Source organism: Oxyura jamaicensis, chromosome 5, assembly GCF_011077185.1.
Source record: "Oxyura jamaicensis isolate SHBP4307 breed ruddy duck chromosome 5, BPBGC_Ojam_1.0, whole genome shotgun sequence".
NCBI lineage: Eukaryota > Metazoa > Chordata > Aves > Anseriformes > Anatidae > Oxyura > Oxyura jamaicensis.
In genome coordinates, this window is record NC_048897.1 from 2,663,124 (window position 1) to 2,680,961 (window position 17,838).

Consider the following 17,838-nt stretch of genomic DNA (forward strand, 5'->3'; position numbering starts at 1 on the left):
ACTATTATATTTCTAGTAGAATTGAAAGAGTCCTTCAAGAACACTTACTATAGATGCCATCTTGCAGCAAGAAGGGAAACCTTTACTAGAATTTTAGTTTTTACTTAAAAGAGACTTGCTAGGGAGTAATAAAAAGTATTGCATAATGTTGTTTCATTATCATCCTGCACTGTAATTTTACCTGAAGTTCAAATTTACTAGTAGGATTATGATAAGACTGCTGAAGACTATTGCTGTTGCGTCTAGATGATACGAGGAGGAGAACTTAAAATGATTACTTTTGTGATTTCTGATTTTCTTAAATGGAAGCTGGAAAAGTTGTTTGTATGCTTTCATCTATCCCCTAGACTTCTTTTTTACAATAGATTAATGGTTCACAATATTCACATACTCCTTTGTATGTTGCTGGAAGACATTCACATTTTTATCTTACATTGTTTGTTAGTCGTATCCTCTCCTGGCAGGTATGCCTGGCAGTATAGGAACCAGCAATTTCAGAGTTCTCTTCAGGGAAACAGAATCTTTTTAAATGTATTCATACTCTGTTCATATTACTAATATGTCACATTCAATTTGTATTTAAGGATATATATTTACTCCCTTGAGTCTATTAAATATTAAATTTTGTGGAAAATGCAATTGTTTTAATAAGTACAATAACCTATTTCTTATCTGAATGGGAGCAAATGTTACAAAGCAGAATGGGAGTGAAAAAGGGCAAAATGTAGTAAAAAAAAATAAACAGAACAAAAAACAACAAGTATTGGCATTTCTAGACACTATTTTCATATTTTGTAGTGTAGCTTCAGAGCAAAGAAGTACAGTATATTGATTTTGAAAGAGCAGTATGACTGCTTTAATGTAGTTGGAGCTGACACTGGGACAGAGTCCAACCTCAGGATCAATTAATCATATACAAATCTATTAAAGCACTTCTGTCAATTACTCTGAGCAGTTTTGGGCCCAGTAAGCCTGTAGAACCTGGTAAGCATTGAAAGGTACTTGGATACAAAAATATGTTTAGGTTGATAAAATTTAAAATATTATTTTAAACTATTTTCTATTAGATGTATTTAAGTGTCTTATGTTCAAAGCTGAGCTCATCTCACAGGGCCAAAGAGTGAAGGAGAAAATAATTGACTTATGTGGTATGCATCTCTGGTCTTTTTTTTTTTTTTTTTCGTACAATTCTGAACTAAGGGAAGGGACACATCTTCAGAGGATATAAATCAGCACTGATCAGGACCATGCTGATTTAAATTGACTAGGGAGCCTGCTCACTCTTTATTTGCAGGTAACCTTGAATACTTCCTTTCAGTTTTATTTACAGGGGATATTTTTATCTTAGAAGGGTGAAGTGACAACTTAAATTCCCTATGTTTCTTGTTGTGTGTTAGTAGTCATTAATAATCAAACATCATCTTCAACTTGCAGAAAGAAGAAATGCCAAACATAACGTAGATTTAGTTATTTATAAGCCTCCCAGTGCTACACAAAGAACTCAGAAAGATATAAATAAAAGAATGAGAAAATGTTTTTGAAATGCTTTTGAAATCTTATATTTTTCCTTTTGCTGGTAAATTAATGTAAACTTTTAAATACATAAGAAATAGAAAAAGATTCCAATTTTTGTAATTTTTGGATAAAATTTGTTTAAAAGCATTTTAGAAAATATGGCAGTTAAATTGGAAGTCACTACATTACATTGCTGAGTGCTTCTTTTTGCTTTCAGAAATTCAGATTAGAGATGCTAGTTTACCATTGTCCCTCTTTTACGTAAGGGGATGAGAAGAATGGCCTCAGTTATGTGGATAGTGTACACAGATTTCTTTTTTCGGTCTTGGAGTGCATCTGGGTTACTAAACAAGGGCAAAGCAGAAACTCTTTATCTGTATAACATAATTCCTCTGCTATTGAAAGCTGTACAGTAATATTTTTATTTGCTATGAGTTTATTATGGAAAAGATCTTTTGTATTTACTTCCAAATGGTGGGAAGTGGTATGCAAAAATAACAACTTGTAAGTACTGAGAAAAATAATTCAAACAAAACTGCTATTTGATGTACTATCATGGCTGCCCATGTGAGTGTATTATAAATCTGTTTATTTTGTATTTATAACTTAATTTACAATGTTATTATAGCAATAAATGAAGGGTATGTGCTAGATGCTTCCTGACACGTTCTTTTATTGTTGGTTTGAATAACCATAATTTAGATGAACTTTCTTTAAACTCAAATCTCAAATGTTAAGGAGAAAGTCAATTGTCAGGGCGGATTTTGGTATGAAAACTTATGCATATGTTTTTCAACAGGAGTTCTTATGAATAAGTATGTGTTATTCATAGGACTGTCTGCACTGGAAGTCATCTGCATAGATGCCATGAGTATAGATAAGGATTGCAATTCAAACACTTTTCCCTCAAATGTTGCCTTATCTCCAACTCAGTAGATGTAGAGGGCAGTAACAAGAAAGCTGTGCTGGTTGCAGAGAAGAACCTTTTCCTTAATTTTGAGACTGGATGAAAGTGAGGAAGACAGCAATTCCAAGTCTGAGGTAACAGATTAAGAGATGAAACTTCAAAAAAAGTTATTTTAGTTTTATCCTAAAATGATGTAATTTTTAAAAATCCAAACAACTAGGTTAGGAGAATCCCTCCCTACTGCCATCTTAGCTCTTTTTATCTGACAACGTAAGTATTGTAAACGTTTTTATTGCTGTATGCCAAAGCATGATGAAATTTAAATGGCATATAATTTTCTTCTTTAAAATTTGAATTATATCAGATGACCACAGTTATTGTGCTTCATTCATATTATCCATCCTTCTGTAGGATCTAATTGCTACTTTAGCAGACTGACTTTACGTTCAGACGATTTATAGGCTGTCTCAAGATTTCCTACGGTAACAATTTTGTACCATTTACATTCTTCACAAATTCTACATTTAGGGAATTGGAATTATACAAGATAAGCCATTCCTTTTTTCCTTGAAACTTTGCAGTAATTTTGTGGTTAGGTTTTCTGTCACAATCCAAAGTGTGATACCAAGTTGGTGGATCACAAATAGATTTCAACCTTGTAGTTTTAAACTACTGAAAGAAATAAGTTTCAGTATGTTTTTTAAGGGTTGGTTTGTACTGTTTTGTGCATGGCAATACAGTACCATATCTTGGTATAGTATCTTACTATGTATTTGCTTTAGAATCAAATTCACGAATATGTGGTCTTTGCTGTTCATTCAGGAGGAGTATATTTTGGGAGTACACATATTTCAGCTTAGAATATTTTCTCTAGTTTTGTCATGCTTGCTTCGTCGGTGCATAAAAATACAGATATATGATCAGTTACTGATCACTCCTTTTTATTTACCATGGTAGAATGAACAGCGAGAGCTTTAAAACCCAAACAAATATCTTGCACTCATTTAATTTGCTTCTAATATAGAGTTCTGATTGTAGATTTAAAAAAAAAAATAATTTTCTGTCAGATTGCACAGCCTTCTTTTTTACCTTTCCCTCCCCATTCTGAAAAAAAAAAAAAGGACATTAATGGTATACTTCATGTTATATACCCTTGTGATGCTCACATTAGATATTTATCCCTTTCAAATGTTTAAGTGATAATGGATTTTTCACCAGCACCTAAATTTATGTTGATATTTAACTATCCAGATCTGACAGACGTTAAAGTTAATGACAACCTCCTAAAAATCCTACTGAAATGCAATTTCAGCTTTAGGGTGAAGATACTCCCTCTGGCACTTATTATCTGTGCTAGAGGCATCTGTGATCTGGCACAGGATCTTCCCTTTTTGTGTCTTGAAACTCTGCATACACGTGTGTGGAGAGAATCTCTCATTATTATCATATACTATTGTGCTTGTGATGAGTGAAGAATTATCTTCATGTTCTCTAAGAATTCTGTATTCGTCATAGTTCTAGGAACTTTTCATTACATATCTGCTTCCTCTTTTCCTATGCAAGATCAGCTCTTACAAAAATCTTACAAAAAGATGGAACAATTTTTATCCCTTGGGTCCACCAGAAGTTTCATTTTTGCATAGATGACAGTGTTTATATTTTTCCCTCCATTCATTTTTAATTAACGAGGTAAATAGAAGGTGATATCTGATTTTTATTCCGCAACAGTTTCAGTTTATTAATTTGTGGATTCAATTTGAGATGATGAGCAAATCTCTGTAATACCCTCAGGGCTGATTGGTGGCTTACAGGTTTTAGGATAAATATTTCCATACTTTGCCTGTGCTCACATACCAGAGATTTCACAAATGGGTTTCACATTTTTTAGTATTGTTTCAGGTCACCAGCACTTGAGAGTACTAGAATTGTCAAGAAAAATTATCATGATGATGCATTTGAGAAGCTAGGATCTTGTGCTGAGTCCAAAAAAATACATTGAAATCATCTTATGATTATATGTAGGAAGACTAACTTAAAAGGTGGAGTTGTAGTGTTGGAACCCCGGTTCTCTAGCAATACACAGGCAGCATTCCAGACTAGAATGTACTTCCTGTGTGAAAATAAGTACCCAGAACTTGAATCTTGTAAAGGAACATCCCCCAATTAAGCTTTTCTTGTGTGCCAGTCAGTCTAGCAAATGGTCATGTTTATCCTGTTTCTTACACAAAAGAGTTGAGCTGCTGCAAATACTGCTTTCATAAGTAGGGCCTAGGATTGTTATCCTCAGTGAGGGAAAGCCTTGTAAACAGCATAACACTAGGCTGAATCTATGTGCTGCAGCTATGTTATGTACTTTTTCCTGTGAATCCAAGGTTTTAAAATCTTAATTTGTGTTAATATATTTAATTTCTTCTGGTTTAAAAAAATACCAAGAACTTTATCAGCAAAACAGCATGGAACAAAAATGGGAGGAGAGCTGAATTGTTAACACACATAATTTAGCAAATATCACTTAAATTTATAAATCATATAATTTCTTTATTTTCTGTATCCTAGGATACCAGATGGTCCCATTGATCAGGGACCAGCTGCAGGAAAGGTACATGCTTTAGAGGAGCAACTTTTAAAGGCCAAAGAACAGATAGAAAACTATAAGAAGCGGCCAGGAGATGGTTGGTAGATACATTTTCTTTTACTTCTCAAACTAGTTTTGGCATTCCATATCACTAATGTATTTATTTATTTATTTTTAAAAAAGAGCTACAACTGCTGATGCTTTTATGTTTCTTTTCTTTTTTTTTTTTTTTTTTTAAATTTTAATAGGGGGCCTTGGAAAAGATCATGAAATGCTGAGGAGAAGGATTGAAAATGGGGCTAAAGAACTTTGGTTTTTCCTCCAGAGTGAATTAAAGAAGTTAAAAAAACTAGAAGGAAGTGAACTGCAAAGACGCATTGATGAATTTCTGTCTGATCTGGGTCATCAGGAAAGGTATTTGTATTAGTTGCTTTTCCATTTATATTGGAAGGACTGTGGATTGATTTTAGTAAAATAGTGATGTACTGCTTTAAAAATTTCTTAGGATAAATTACTGGTGTGATAGTACTGGCTAACATAGCATGTCTGAAGCATGAAAATAGAATTATAATTTTATTTAATGGGATATAAATTATACATTCAGGTTATGTCACTGTAGCTTATAATATGACCCTTTAACTTGATATTTGGGTTTTAATTGGAAGACTTGTGTCTCAGAATGCCAGTTGTACCATTTTTTTTTTATCTTTCTATTTGAACATACAACAAAACCATGAGAAAGCCTTCAAAATATTTTTTTGATATCATAAAAATCATATCATATAGTGTCTGATCATAAATACTAGAATATAAGCTAAATTGATTGTGGGGATATTATATAATTATAATTAGTGTAAAATTGTGTAAGATTTTAATTTCAGGACTAATTGTCATTCTGAAAATTCAATTTTCCCCCTAATTCAAACTTAGCAGAGAATATATCAAATGGAAATTACCTTTACTTAAGTTTTCATTATTACATTGGAATTATATTTTCAGTTGTTGTTGATCTTCTGGCCTCCGCATTGTTGAAATACCTTTTGTTGAAATATCATTATTGAAATACCTAAAACATTCAGTGTAAGTCTTATTCATGCTCAACAAAATTATTTCAAGTAGTGTCAAAAATTCAGTAGAATCTCTGTAAGCCTATTATATTTAAAATGTTATGTTCCCAACAGGATTTCAGTGGCAATTTCTGTCTCGTTGGTAAACAGTCAAAAGAAAATTTTGGAGTTAACTAAATATACCACCTTAAACAAGTCTCTCTCCCCCAGAATCTGAGAGATCTGCATGTTTGAACATTGGTAGTAAAGAATGAGCCTTTGAAAATATTAGTGTAGTAAAAGGAAAACCTTTTTTGGAAATTTTTGGAAGTCATGTAACAATATTTTTTAAAAATAGTTTAAAAATATGAGTTTGATCATTAGTGTGGGCAAAGACTTCACTCTATTTAATTTTGTAATTTAATCTTTCAAACCCCAGAATGTCACAGATCGATGGAGTTTAAAGTGAGAAGGGACCATTCAATTATCTAGACTTATTATCTGTATAAAATAGGCCATTATGTTTCATCTAATTATTTCTCTGAGTGCAATAATGCATGTTTAACTGAAGTAGTGCTTGGCCAAACAGAATTTTCTGAAAGACCTCAGATCTTCCATTGAACAGTCAACCAACAGAGAAGCTGCCACTTCCCTATGGTTTCAATAGTTATTTCTACTCAGAAATGTTTGCTTGCCTCCAGAGAAGTTATTTTCTCTATTAGGTTCGTGTGTTGCAGCTCGTTGATTTTTGACATATCATTTAAACTGTGTGTGCTGAAACTGGAGCACATTGTGTTGTGGCAAACTGATATCCATCGTGGGGACCAAATCACTTCTGTACACATTACTGATGTGTTTATATACTCTAGATTGCATTAGGTAGTAGAGACAGTGGAATCTTGAATATTGTTTTGATGCCAAATATTTTTATGTCCCTAACTCCCAGGATGAATTTTTCTCTTACTCCTTTTCTTCCAGCACCAATGACTATTCATTCATTAAGGCCAACTTGCAAGTTATCTGTATTTCTGTCTGACAGCCTAATCTTCATATCTGTATTTACCTAAGGATGAGATGAATGGTAGAAACACATGCTTCTTTACACCGAATATTAAACTTGTACATTGTAGACCTCTCAAAGTTGTAAGTCCCACTGCAGAAGTCTGTGGTACTTGAAGAAGTGTGTATGTATGGTACAATGAATAACAGCTGTACTTTTTTTTAAAACAAAACAAAACAATTTTCTTGTTGAGTAAGATCAGTCTTTACATGGTGTTTATCAAAAGAAGAATGTCATGGAGTCTGTTGAGTCCTAGAAGCAGATCTGTGTAGACTTGCCTGTGTAGTGAGGTCCCCAAAGAATTCTGATGTTTTTTAAGTGAAAACCAAACAGCCAGAAACTGTTTTAAAGATAAATAAATAAATAAAGTGTAGACTATTTTTTTGAAATATGGAAATTCAAAGCAACTGTGTAAGAGAAAATATACAAAAATGTTCCTACAGTATTCAGTCTGTGTACCTGGTGTATTTGCAACATTGGCTTCATGCAGAAAAAAGATCTTGTGTTGCAGAATGCACCTCTTGGTTGCCTCTATTCCTTAGAAAGTTTGTTCTTTCACCTTTGAACTCTGTCTGCCCCTTTCATTTTAGTCTCAGTCTTTCCTAAGCTGCAGGAAGATTCCTAACTCCTTGTGTGCATGCACATCCTTCGGCCTGTGAAGCAATACTGTTTACGGGAAGTCCTTTTTCCTTAGGATGCACTGTAGCTACCCAGTCTCTTTTTCCCTACACACAGTCCGTATGATCTTTTTCCTAAAAAGGAATGTAAATTTACAACAAGCAAATCAGCTGCTGTCACTCACTCTGAGAATCACTGGAATTTGGCTGTTTTGGTAACTGCTGATTGAAAATATTGTTGCCTATATATCTGAGATAAATGAAATACTGTGTTAAGCTGGTATTACTATATATATATACATAAATTTACTTATATATTTTGTTACATATAATCTAATTTGGGTTAGAAAGTTTAGGATTAAGTTAAAGTACTTAGGGCAGTTTCTAGTGTCTTCATTATGAGGGAAAGTGGATACAGGGGTAGGAATTCATGCAGTGACAAGATAGCTATCCAAGCAAAGCAGATGATTTTTTTTTGTTGCTTGTGAGGAAAAGTTGTTGTGTCATATTAAAAATTTGCTTGTTTTTAGAGATGATTGACTTAAAGAATGTTTCTGTGTCTCCAGCGAAGTAGTTCTTCGGTAACCTTAGTGCTGTTGTGGCAAATGGTCTATTGCTAAAAAAAAAAATAGCACTTCTACTGTCTGATACCCTAAATGCTATTTCTTGGCCCTACCCTAGGGGTTGTGTAGATTTTCTCAGTAAGGGTGCCAGTCCTTATAGAAGTTTTAGTCTAGTATTTCACTACCTCGTCTGTTTAAGAAACAACGTAGCCCAGTGCAGTTTCCTGCATTGGAATATGTAATTGTATTATTGTAGTTGCCATACAGAAGAGGGTCTTTGAGAGTAGCTTCATCTTAACAGTGGAAAGACTATTTGATACATAGTAAACAAAAATGAACAGATTAATCTACAAATCATCATGACTGTATCCTATATTGGTTTTCTATTGTTTGCCAAGTGGCTGTTAACATGTTTCATTCCTCCTCATCCTGTTGAACAGTTGTCATCGTTGTATTTGTGATAGCTGGCCAAGGTTTGATGCATAGTGTTGGGCATATTTTCACATTATTTCAGTTTAGTGGAACATCTAACGTCTTTTTTCCTCTGAGTTTTTATTTATTGATGTACAGTGTCTAGGATATTTTTACATGATTCTGCCATGTGGCTAGAATAAATGTCTAGACTTTAAAAATGTGTTAAAGATGCCCTCCCACCCCCTCTCTGCCTTTTTGAGTGTGTGACAATCAAATGCAAATGAAATACAGAGCCAGATTTTTTTCTCCACTCTGCTTTCTAGGAGCAAAATGCTTTCAGAGCAGCTTCAAGATTTAGTTTATGATATGAAACAAAAATAGCAACAACTAGTTGATATTGTTGGTTAGTAGCACAATGAAAGACTAAATTTGACTTAATAATTACCTACAAGTCCAATATCTGAAATTACTTCTTTCTGCCATTTTGCCACCCACAATATCCTCTAATAATCCTATTCAGGCTCATCTTTTGTCTGCACTTAGCTATCTCAGGCTAAGTTATTGCCAGTCCATCTGCTTGGGCTCTGTATATGGAGCCCGGCCTTGGTTTTTGATATTTGTCCATGTCTTTTATAAATCTGGCTTGTTAAGCTATCGTGGTGGTCTGCTGCATGCAAAAGAACGTAGCAGAAGTAAACCTAAAGAATGCACGTTTCCTAGCAAGAGCAATCAAAGAAACGAGGTTTCCATGACTGTGTGTTAAATCTGCAGTAACCTATCATCATGTCTGTGTGATAACACGTGAATTTCTCTATTCCTGGTTTACTTCAGTCTTTTACAGAGTAAATATTTTTTTAAAAAAGGATTCTGGGTACTTTCGGAAACCTCTTGCATGAATTCATAGGATTATGTTTCATGGTCTCAAGACAGTATTGATTGCCTGTTGGTCACCATATTGTGACTACATTCAAAGAGCATCTTCTCTAGTATCCACAAGAATGATTCAGGATGTTTTTTCAAGCCCATCACCTGTTTAATGCTATAATTACGTATTGTTATGGAGCATATGTTAAATGGAGGACAAAGTCTTTCTTGGTTGCTGTTTGGTTTGTAGGGTAGGAGATGGCATGAAGAAACAGGTTTTGAGGCTATCATTGGAATAACTGTTTCATTTTTCTTTGATTTCATCTAATCCTTCAAATGTTAGGATTGTTTCCTATTTTCTCAAGATTGTTTCCCATTGTTGTTTATAGGTCAATAATGACGGACTTGTACTACCTCAGTCAAACAGACGGAGCAGGAGATTGGCGGGAAAAAGAGGCCAAAGATCTAACAGATCTGGTACAGAGGAGAATAACTTACCTACAGGTAAGAACAATACAGCTCTTAAATCATGGAAACGCTACAAAAAAATTGATAGAACACTTAGCTGTATCTTTGTAACAGAATAATTACACGATAGTTTTAAGTGATTGTTTATATATGAATGAATTGAATACAACAGAAATAAGAACATCTGTTTTGAGAATTATTTTAGGCATATGTGGAATAATAGTATTTCAGGCAAGAGAGGATAATAAGAAACAGCTATTTACAGTTCTATTTGTAACTGGGCAGAAGTATATCTGTGCTGTGTTGTTTTTTTTTCCTGTATCCATGGTTTCCACTTAGTTGTACTTTTCTGTTTGGATTCTTTATTTTATTACAAAAGTTAAATCTTTGCTTTGTATCTGTTAGAATATAAGAATGTATATATGTTCATAGTGTTAAAAATAAAACATGAAAGTCTTCGTATGAAAATTCTGAGCAAGCAGCCCATTCTGAGGAATGAGTACACAAAATTGAACTGCTTGTATGGAATGCTGTACAGTCCTAGTCTGTTTCAAAAATAGTTTGCGATTTCTCACAAGTACTCATAATATTTGAGCTCATAAAGCCTTTTTAATGTATATATATGTCCTGTGTTTGTCTATAAGATTTAGACAAAACTTAAATGCTTACATTATTTTCTAGTGAAATTGAATTAAATTACCTACAAAGAGCTGAAAGCCCAATTAGATCCTCCTAAAATTTCTTTAGGTATGTACAGTATATAACAAAGGGCTTTCCTCCATATAGAGGTGACTTATTTAATAAAAAAGTAAAAACAGTACTAAGAATCCAATGCCAATTCACAACAAACGCAGAATACTAAATAACATTTTGTATTTGTAGCAAAACTAGTAAAAGACTTTAAGAAAGTACATTATGTCATCAAGTACTTCTGAGAAGGGTAAGTGTCTTTATCTCATTACATTGAGAAGAAAACCTGATAATCACAATGAATAAGTGATTTATAGAAAGTTGTGGCATTAGGTTCAGAATTTGAATTGGGTCTGATATACTTGGCTCCATTTCCATCGTACAAGCTGTTTTCATTTATCTGTTTCTTTTACAAATTAGTTAAAAAGGAATCAATACTAATATTTCTCACATGGGAAGAACTGAACTGAACATTTTTTCATATTTGTTCATGTACTTAAAATAGAAAATTCAGCATTATGCGTTCATCCTGTAGCAGAGAGAAGCATAGAATAAAGTGTTTTCCTTCTTCTCTTGTTTTTTTTCTTCAGTTTTTATATTACAGAAGGAATTATGCTGTTTTTTGTTTTTTATTAACTCATGATTGGTAGATGATAGAGATTAAGAACATTGTATTGAAGCTGTACATCAGATCCAAATTTTATGCAGCTGTTTTATGTGGAAGGATCTAGAAAGGGCATGTGTTTTCTTAATACTTGTCTTTGAGATTCAAATTGAAAATGGCAGTATGTGTTTTCCAAAAAAATGTAGCTATAGCTTTAATAAAGGTTGATATTTTTAGCAAATCAACAGGTCATTAAAAATATCACTATTTTTGTGCTTAGAAAATAAGCAGCAACACATTAGAACAAATTAAATGGATATTTTATGATCAGGTATTAATACCCTGTTTTGTGTTTTTATTTTATTTTATTTATTTATTTATTTTTTTCTGTATTTGTCTTTTAGTTTAGAATTCAATACATTTTAGCTGTATTGAATGATCAGGGTTCCTTGTACTAAAATATGAAATAGAAATACGCAATAAGCCTTCTCTCACTGAACTATTATTTCTTTCATATGCTTACTGTGTTTCTTTAATACATCTCTTTTTCAAGGTAAACATACCTTAACTTTTCAGTCACTCTTCATGTGTGAGAATTTACAATACGTTTAATTTTTCTTCCTGATGTTTACCTTTTTAGAAGTGAGCATTCAGTATTGGACAATAGCATTGCTTTATAGAATATCACCAAAATATATTTTTCCCTACTTTTCTTATACAGTCTAAGGTATTCCTTAGCTAATAATAGATCTCCATTGACCTTATGTCAAGGAGGAGCTGTTGAAAATGGTGACCAAGGTTTTTAATCCAGCTGAATTTGAAACAATTTTTTCTCAGTTCCACTGTGCTTTTTTCTGCTAACTTTGGTGAGTCTCTTCTGGAATTTATGACAATCATCTCTAGACTAAAATAATTTAAAATTTTATTGATATTTAGCTGCTTTGCCTTTTGTAAATTCTTCTGTTTTGTGTATGAAAGCACAAAAAGTGTATTAAAGTTCCGTTAAGACAACTAGAGGCCATTTCTCTTATTTATCTTTTTTTTTTTTTTTTTCTGTAGTCTGTTCTTGATCTTTAACAAGACTTTGGCCCTTACTCCATGCCTACTTTTTCTTTGAAATTTGGTTGCTAAAAAACAGAAGCAAAACATAAAACACACACATGCACACACACACAAATACCACCATCAAAAACAGAAAAATTACAGTGTAGCAAGAAACTTTGGATAGAATTGTTTAGTGCCTAAATGTGTTTATGGATGGTAATTTACCTCCAGGTCTATACTGCTACCATATAAAAGATTCAAACTCTAAGGCATGGCTATTCTGAATGTGTGCAATATTGCCCAGACTTAGGAGTGAAAATCTAGCCTCCTCTTCAAAGCTACAAAATAGAGTTTCTTATGAACAGTTACAGTCTGAAGTGGGTCATTCTCACATATAATTACTGTCATTTCTCTTTGCCTTTTTATCTTTATTCCTCCGACTGAAAGAAAAAAATTTTAAAAATCTGAAGGTGGAAGCTTTTGCCTATACGCCTATACACTAAGCTGGACATAAGGTTTTTGGAACTCTTCTAAAGCTTAAAATATCTCCTGTCTTGACTGATTGATGATCCAAAACTGGAATGTGCCTGTGACTATGTTTTGAAGACTAATTGATGTGTTTTCTACTAGTTATGTTTAAAAATACATTTGTGGATTTCAGGATTTTGATGAGTGTAGTGCTGACTGTGAGTAAGCAATGTAAAGCTATCTGTTGTCTGAAACTACAGATATGCATCTCTATTCATAAAATAACCATGTACAAAAAAATCAACAAACAACAACCTTCCCAACCCCATACCAAAAACTCTGATGTGGAAATTCCAAGTAATTTTTTGGGGGGAGGGGAGAGGGGTTAGGGGGGATTGGGGGGGGGGGGGGGGCGGGGGGCATGAAGAATAATAGTACAGCATGGTTTCTTGCTGGGACATGTTGAACCATGATAGCTGCATTATTTTGGGACGTCTCCCTGGGAGATCATTCAGCTGAATGATTGTGAATAGTGATGACTGCCACTTCATTTGGATGGTATTACCATAAATTTGATTTAATGAGGCTACATTTAGCTTGTTCCCTGTAGTTAGAGCAACACTTAAAAGGCTAGGAGCTTACGTTTAAGCAAAAGACTGTGTATTCAGAGATGAGTCTGAAGAGAAGTCTGATGTTTAAATTGCCAGACAAGGGCTCCAATAGTAGTGTAGTATAGTACTCTCTTCTAGAAGTAGGATAGAGTGAGCAAACGATAAAAAGGGGGTGGTTTGCTTTCTTGCTCTTTTCTTTTTTGTTTTATGTATTTTAGGGATTTTATGATTCACTGTGCCAACTGGCATTTTGTTCAAATTTGGAGGTTAAAAATATTAGCCAGGTAAAAAAATGTTATTAAAGTAGTCAATAACATCATAGTCTGCCATAGTCATACTACTTAGTTGGGGTGGTGTATGTATACATAAGAGAGACTTTGTTCAAAGGTGTCTGGATTTACCAGTATTTTGGTTGATTTCATCTGTAATTTTATTTTTTTCTGTCTTAAGAAAGTGTATTAAATTTTCTCTCTTCTCAACCCTCCCCTCATTAAAGTTAATAATAGGTGTTTTTAATAAAAGCAATCATGTTAAAATAACTGCAACAAAAAGGCTCAGGGCACTCTGCATATGTACAGAAGGATGTATCCTTCACAATTAACTGTCAGTCTTGTAGTTGTCTTTAATAGTAGACAAGGTTATCAAGTTTATCTGGTTAACATTCCATCATTTGACCTACATATAATCATTTAATTTGAAATGAGCCAGTGCTACAAATGATCGACAGAACTGAAAGGAGATAATGACAGTTGTGTTTGTATCTAAGGGGACATCGCTGAACAGAAAACAAACAGATTCTGTCTCAGATTCAGGTTTACAGTCACATTTATATGTGATTATATTTGCAATATGACTTCTTGTTCAGTGAGCGGTCAGTGGGTTATTTTGATTGCACATCTCTGACATTTATGAATTTTTTTTTGTAAGCAGTTTCATTGTGTATTGAACCATCTTTACTGTTTGATATTGCAAGCTCATCTTGTTTTTTCAGTTCTTCTCCCATCTTTGTCAGATCATTGAATTAATTGCACAGCAATGGAAGAGTGGACTTGATTCCTTCCGTATAAGAGTAGAAAAGAAAACAAAACAAAAACTTAAGCAAATGAATGAATCCAAGCATTTTAAAAGTTAATCTTTGTGGGCAAAATAGAAAGATTTAGAAGTAAAACAAAAGAATTAAAGAGGAAAAGCAGACGGCAAGCCGATTTTTCTGACTTTTTGTGAAGGTCATTGATGTGAAGGTCATTGATGTGAATGAAGATCATTGAAAGGAATTGATTTTTTTCTATCATTTCCATACTTTAAAGAAAATGTAAAAATGATTTGAGTATTTCTTGAGACATATCTTGTGTCATCTTCATCAGCTTTTTAGTAAATTCAGTATCTGTAAGTATGGTATTAGGGTAATAACCTGTTTACAAAGTGTGATCACTGCTCATATCCACACAAAGTTTTCTTCTAGAATTTGTATATGGTGGATTGAAGAGCGTCATGTGTAGCCCACCTGCATGCTGCAATGTTTTCCTAATGAAGTGTGTTTATTGTAGGAGCGTAAGCGTGAGTTAGAGAAATTAACATTAGAGGCAGATAAGGCTCCCTCACTTTCCCTACGACACATATGGTAGTAATAACATGTAAGATCAAATTCATACTGTTTCTCATTAGGAAAGGAAGAAAATTTTCTTCCAGCAGCTGAAAGAAACTTCTGTCATCCCCCCCAATACTGAAGGGGAGCTAGTATGAAAAGGACTCATTACCCATTAAAAATACCATCAGAAAGAAAGGAGAATAGAAGATCGTGTGAATTGCTTTTGTGGTAACTAGGATGAAGAAGACCTTTCCTTGACATCATTCTCTCAAAAACTGGGATTTTCCACAAACTCTGTGTGGGACTGTCTCCTCCATGAGACTGTGTAGCATTAAGCAATAAAGTATTTATTGAAAATATAAAAATTATCAGCTTTTTTAATTAACATTATTTTGTTTGAGGTTACCTTGTGATTTGTAGCAGACTGCTTGGCTACTCCAGTCTTAACTGTCCCGATTCATTAGATGATAATGCATTTCTCTAAACACTTAACATTTACAAACAAAACAGTCGTTTTTCTTAGTAAAATGTGTGTTAAATTGCAGGGTTTTTATTATTATTATTATTATTTTTTTGTGTGTGCTTGTTTGTCATATATTTTGGTGGCTAACTGCCCACTTGAAAACAGTGGATGTTTATGAGGCATTTAATCTTTACTTCTGACATCTTTCCCATCTGATCTGATGGCTCTGTGAATATGCTAATTAAAAGACCCCTGGAGAAGGAGGCTATTTGAGCACCAAGCGAAGTGGGAGATGGGAGATGGGAAATAGTCCTAAGACTATTTTTACTCTAGTCAGACAATGACAGGGAACATTCCCAGACACTGGAACATAATATTCTATACTCTTAAATAGTTAGAACAGCTCCTGGCATGCTTTTGACTCATACAAAGTAGTTTTCTCCCAAACAATCATTTGGCTGTGCTTCAGAGTTAGCATGAGACACTTTTTATAAACCTGCTGTGTGTGACTACCCTCTTCTAAGAGATTTAGAGAGTTTAATTACATGGGTGCAGTATATTCTATGCCAGCCAGAGTAAGTATCAAGCATATTTGATTTCCCAGCATAGGTATAGCCTATGTTAATGTGTTTCAGATTATCATGTTTCTAACAGTTTTGACTTTGTTTCATTTTTGCTGCTAATAATCTGAATGGAAAAACAGCAGAAAATCTAGTTTTGGAGCCACACGTTTCATGAAGAAAGTACTGTTGTGTTTCACCATCTTTCAGTGGTTTACAAATTTAGTGGACCATGGTTTTGTTTTATTCAAGAGTCACTCCATGGGAATAAGAAACAGTAATTGAAATAATGGCACGAGTAATTTGTTTGAGAGCATTATTTAGTCTTTTTATTTATTTAGAATATATGTGACTAGAAATATGGCCTGTTCTCATCATTCTTGCTGGTGGTTCCACATAAAATATTGCTGTTTGTTTAAGGGAAAAGTAAATACCCACTCAGTAGTTGGTATTTCCCACTATAGGTATAGTCTCCCTCCAAACATTTTTAATGTTTTCACTTTTTTTTTTTTTTTTTTTTTAACACCATTTTACATTAATACTTTACAGGATTTCAGTCTTTCTCTCTCCCTCTATCTTTTTGGTTTTAATTAAAGCTAGAAAATTTGAGAAAAAGATGTTCCATTTTAAATGATTTATTTAAATCATGGTTTTAATACCATGAGCATTCTAAACACTTTGAGACTAACAGGTGCAGAAGAATCTCACACTATTATGTAATAATTCAGTCATGGTATTTCTTACTGGATAAGAAAACTGTAGATTACAGTCATCTGCAGTGAATTATGAGTTATGTACATGAGGGAAGGCAGTCATCAGTGCAGATACACATATACAGTTGACTTAATACCACTGAGTAACAGGATCTTGGAGCTATCACAGGTAATTCTATGAAAATATCATTTCCATGCTCAACAGTATTTAACAGTGCATCTACATTATGGATGTACTGTGCAGTTCTAGCCCCTTAGTGTCAGGAATGATATAATAAAACTAGAAAATCTGAAGAGGAAAGAAACATGGATGATCTAATATATGAAACTGGCCACTCTGAGACCTAAGACTAATAGGTGAAGATTTCAGTCAAAGAAAACTGAGAAGAGCATGTAGACACACAGAGGTCTACAGAATCTTGATTACTATGGAGAAAGTGAGTAGGAAACCAGAGTCTGGCCTTTTCAGAAGGCATACTACAGTTAAAATTAATTAGACTTAAATGTTCAGAGCAGTCAGTCATAATAGTGTGGAATCTGCTTCAGTTTCTTTATTCTTCTTGTAAAGATGCATAGTGTCAGCATTTCTCTGGTGAACCATAGATACTAAAAATAACTGTAAAATAATTTTATTTAGAGGCTTATGGTTCATGTTTGGTATATCTCAGCTAAAATAATTTTTAAATGGATGTAGAGGGGCCATTTTAAATAAGTCTTATAAAGAGAAAGTAGCTACCTAAGTCAATTATTTAAAAGAAGACATTCAAGGTTATTCCTTGAAACAGGCAAACCAATGAACATTAATTGAATCCAAGAATAAACACCACTCTGAGCACTAATGCAGTTTTGTAGGTCTGCAATGTAATAGGCGATTTCCCAGCTGCAGTAATAAAAAGATGTCAGCCAGACTTCGGTATCTCATTTCCATGTAACTACCTTTCTACGGCCCGCGTACCTCATTCCAAAGTTTGTTAAGTACTAAGGAAAAAGTAGGGTGTTAAATTTCTCGCAGAGGAAACTTGGATGTACTACTTGCCTTGTAACCTAGACAGGCAAGGTAATTTGCAG

General features: G+C 33.7%; 1 protein-coding gene across 5 annotated transcripts in view; it reads left to right on the forward strand.

Annotated features, from left to right (window-relative positions):
• FUT8 (fucosyltransferase 8) overlaps nt 1–17,838 on the forward strand; it is a 105,335-nt gene that overhangs the window by 51,167 nt on the left and 36,330 nt on the right. For all 5 annotated transcript variants that reach the window (XM_035328239.1, XM_035328238.1, XM_035328241.1 and 2 more), the window contains 3 exons: nt 4,979–5,094; nt 5,246–5,411; nt 9,951–10,065. In XM_035328239.1, the coding sequence (XP_035184130.1) occupies nt 4,979–5,094; nt 5,246–5,411; nt 9,951–10,065 (397 nt within the window). The remainder of the gene's footprint in view (nt 1–4,978; nt 5,095–5,245; nt 5,412–9,950; nt 10,066–17,838) is intronic.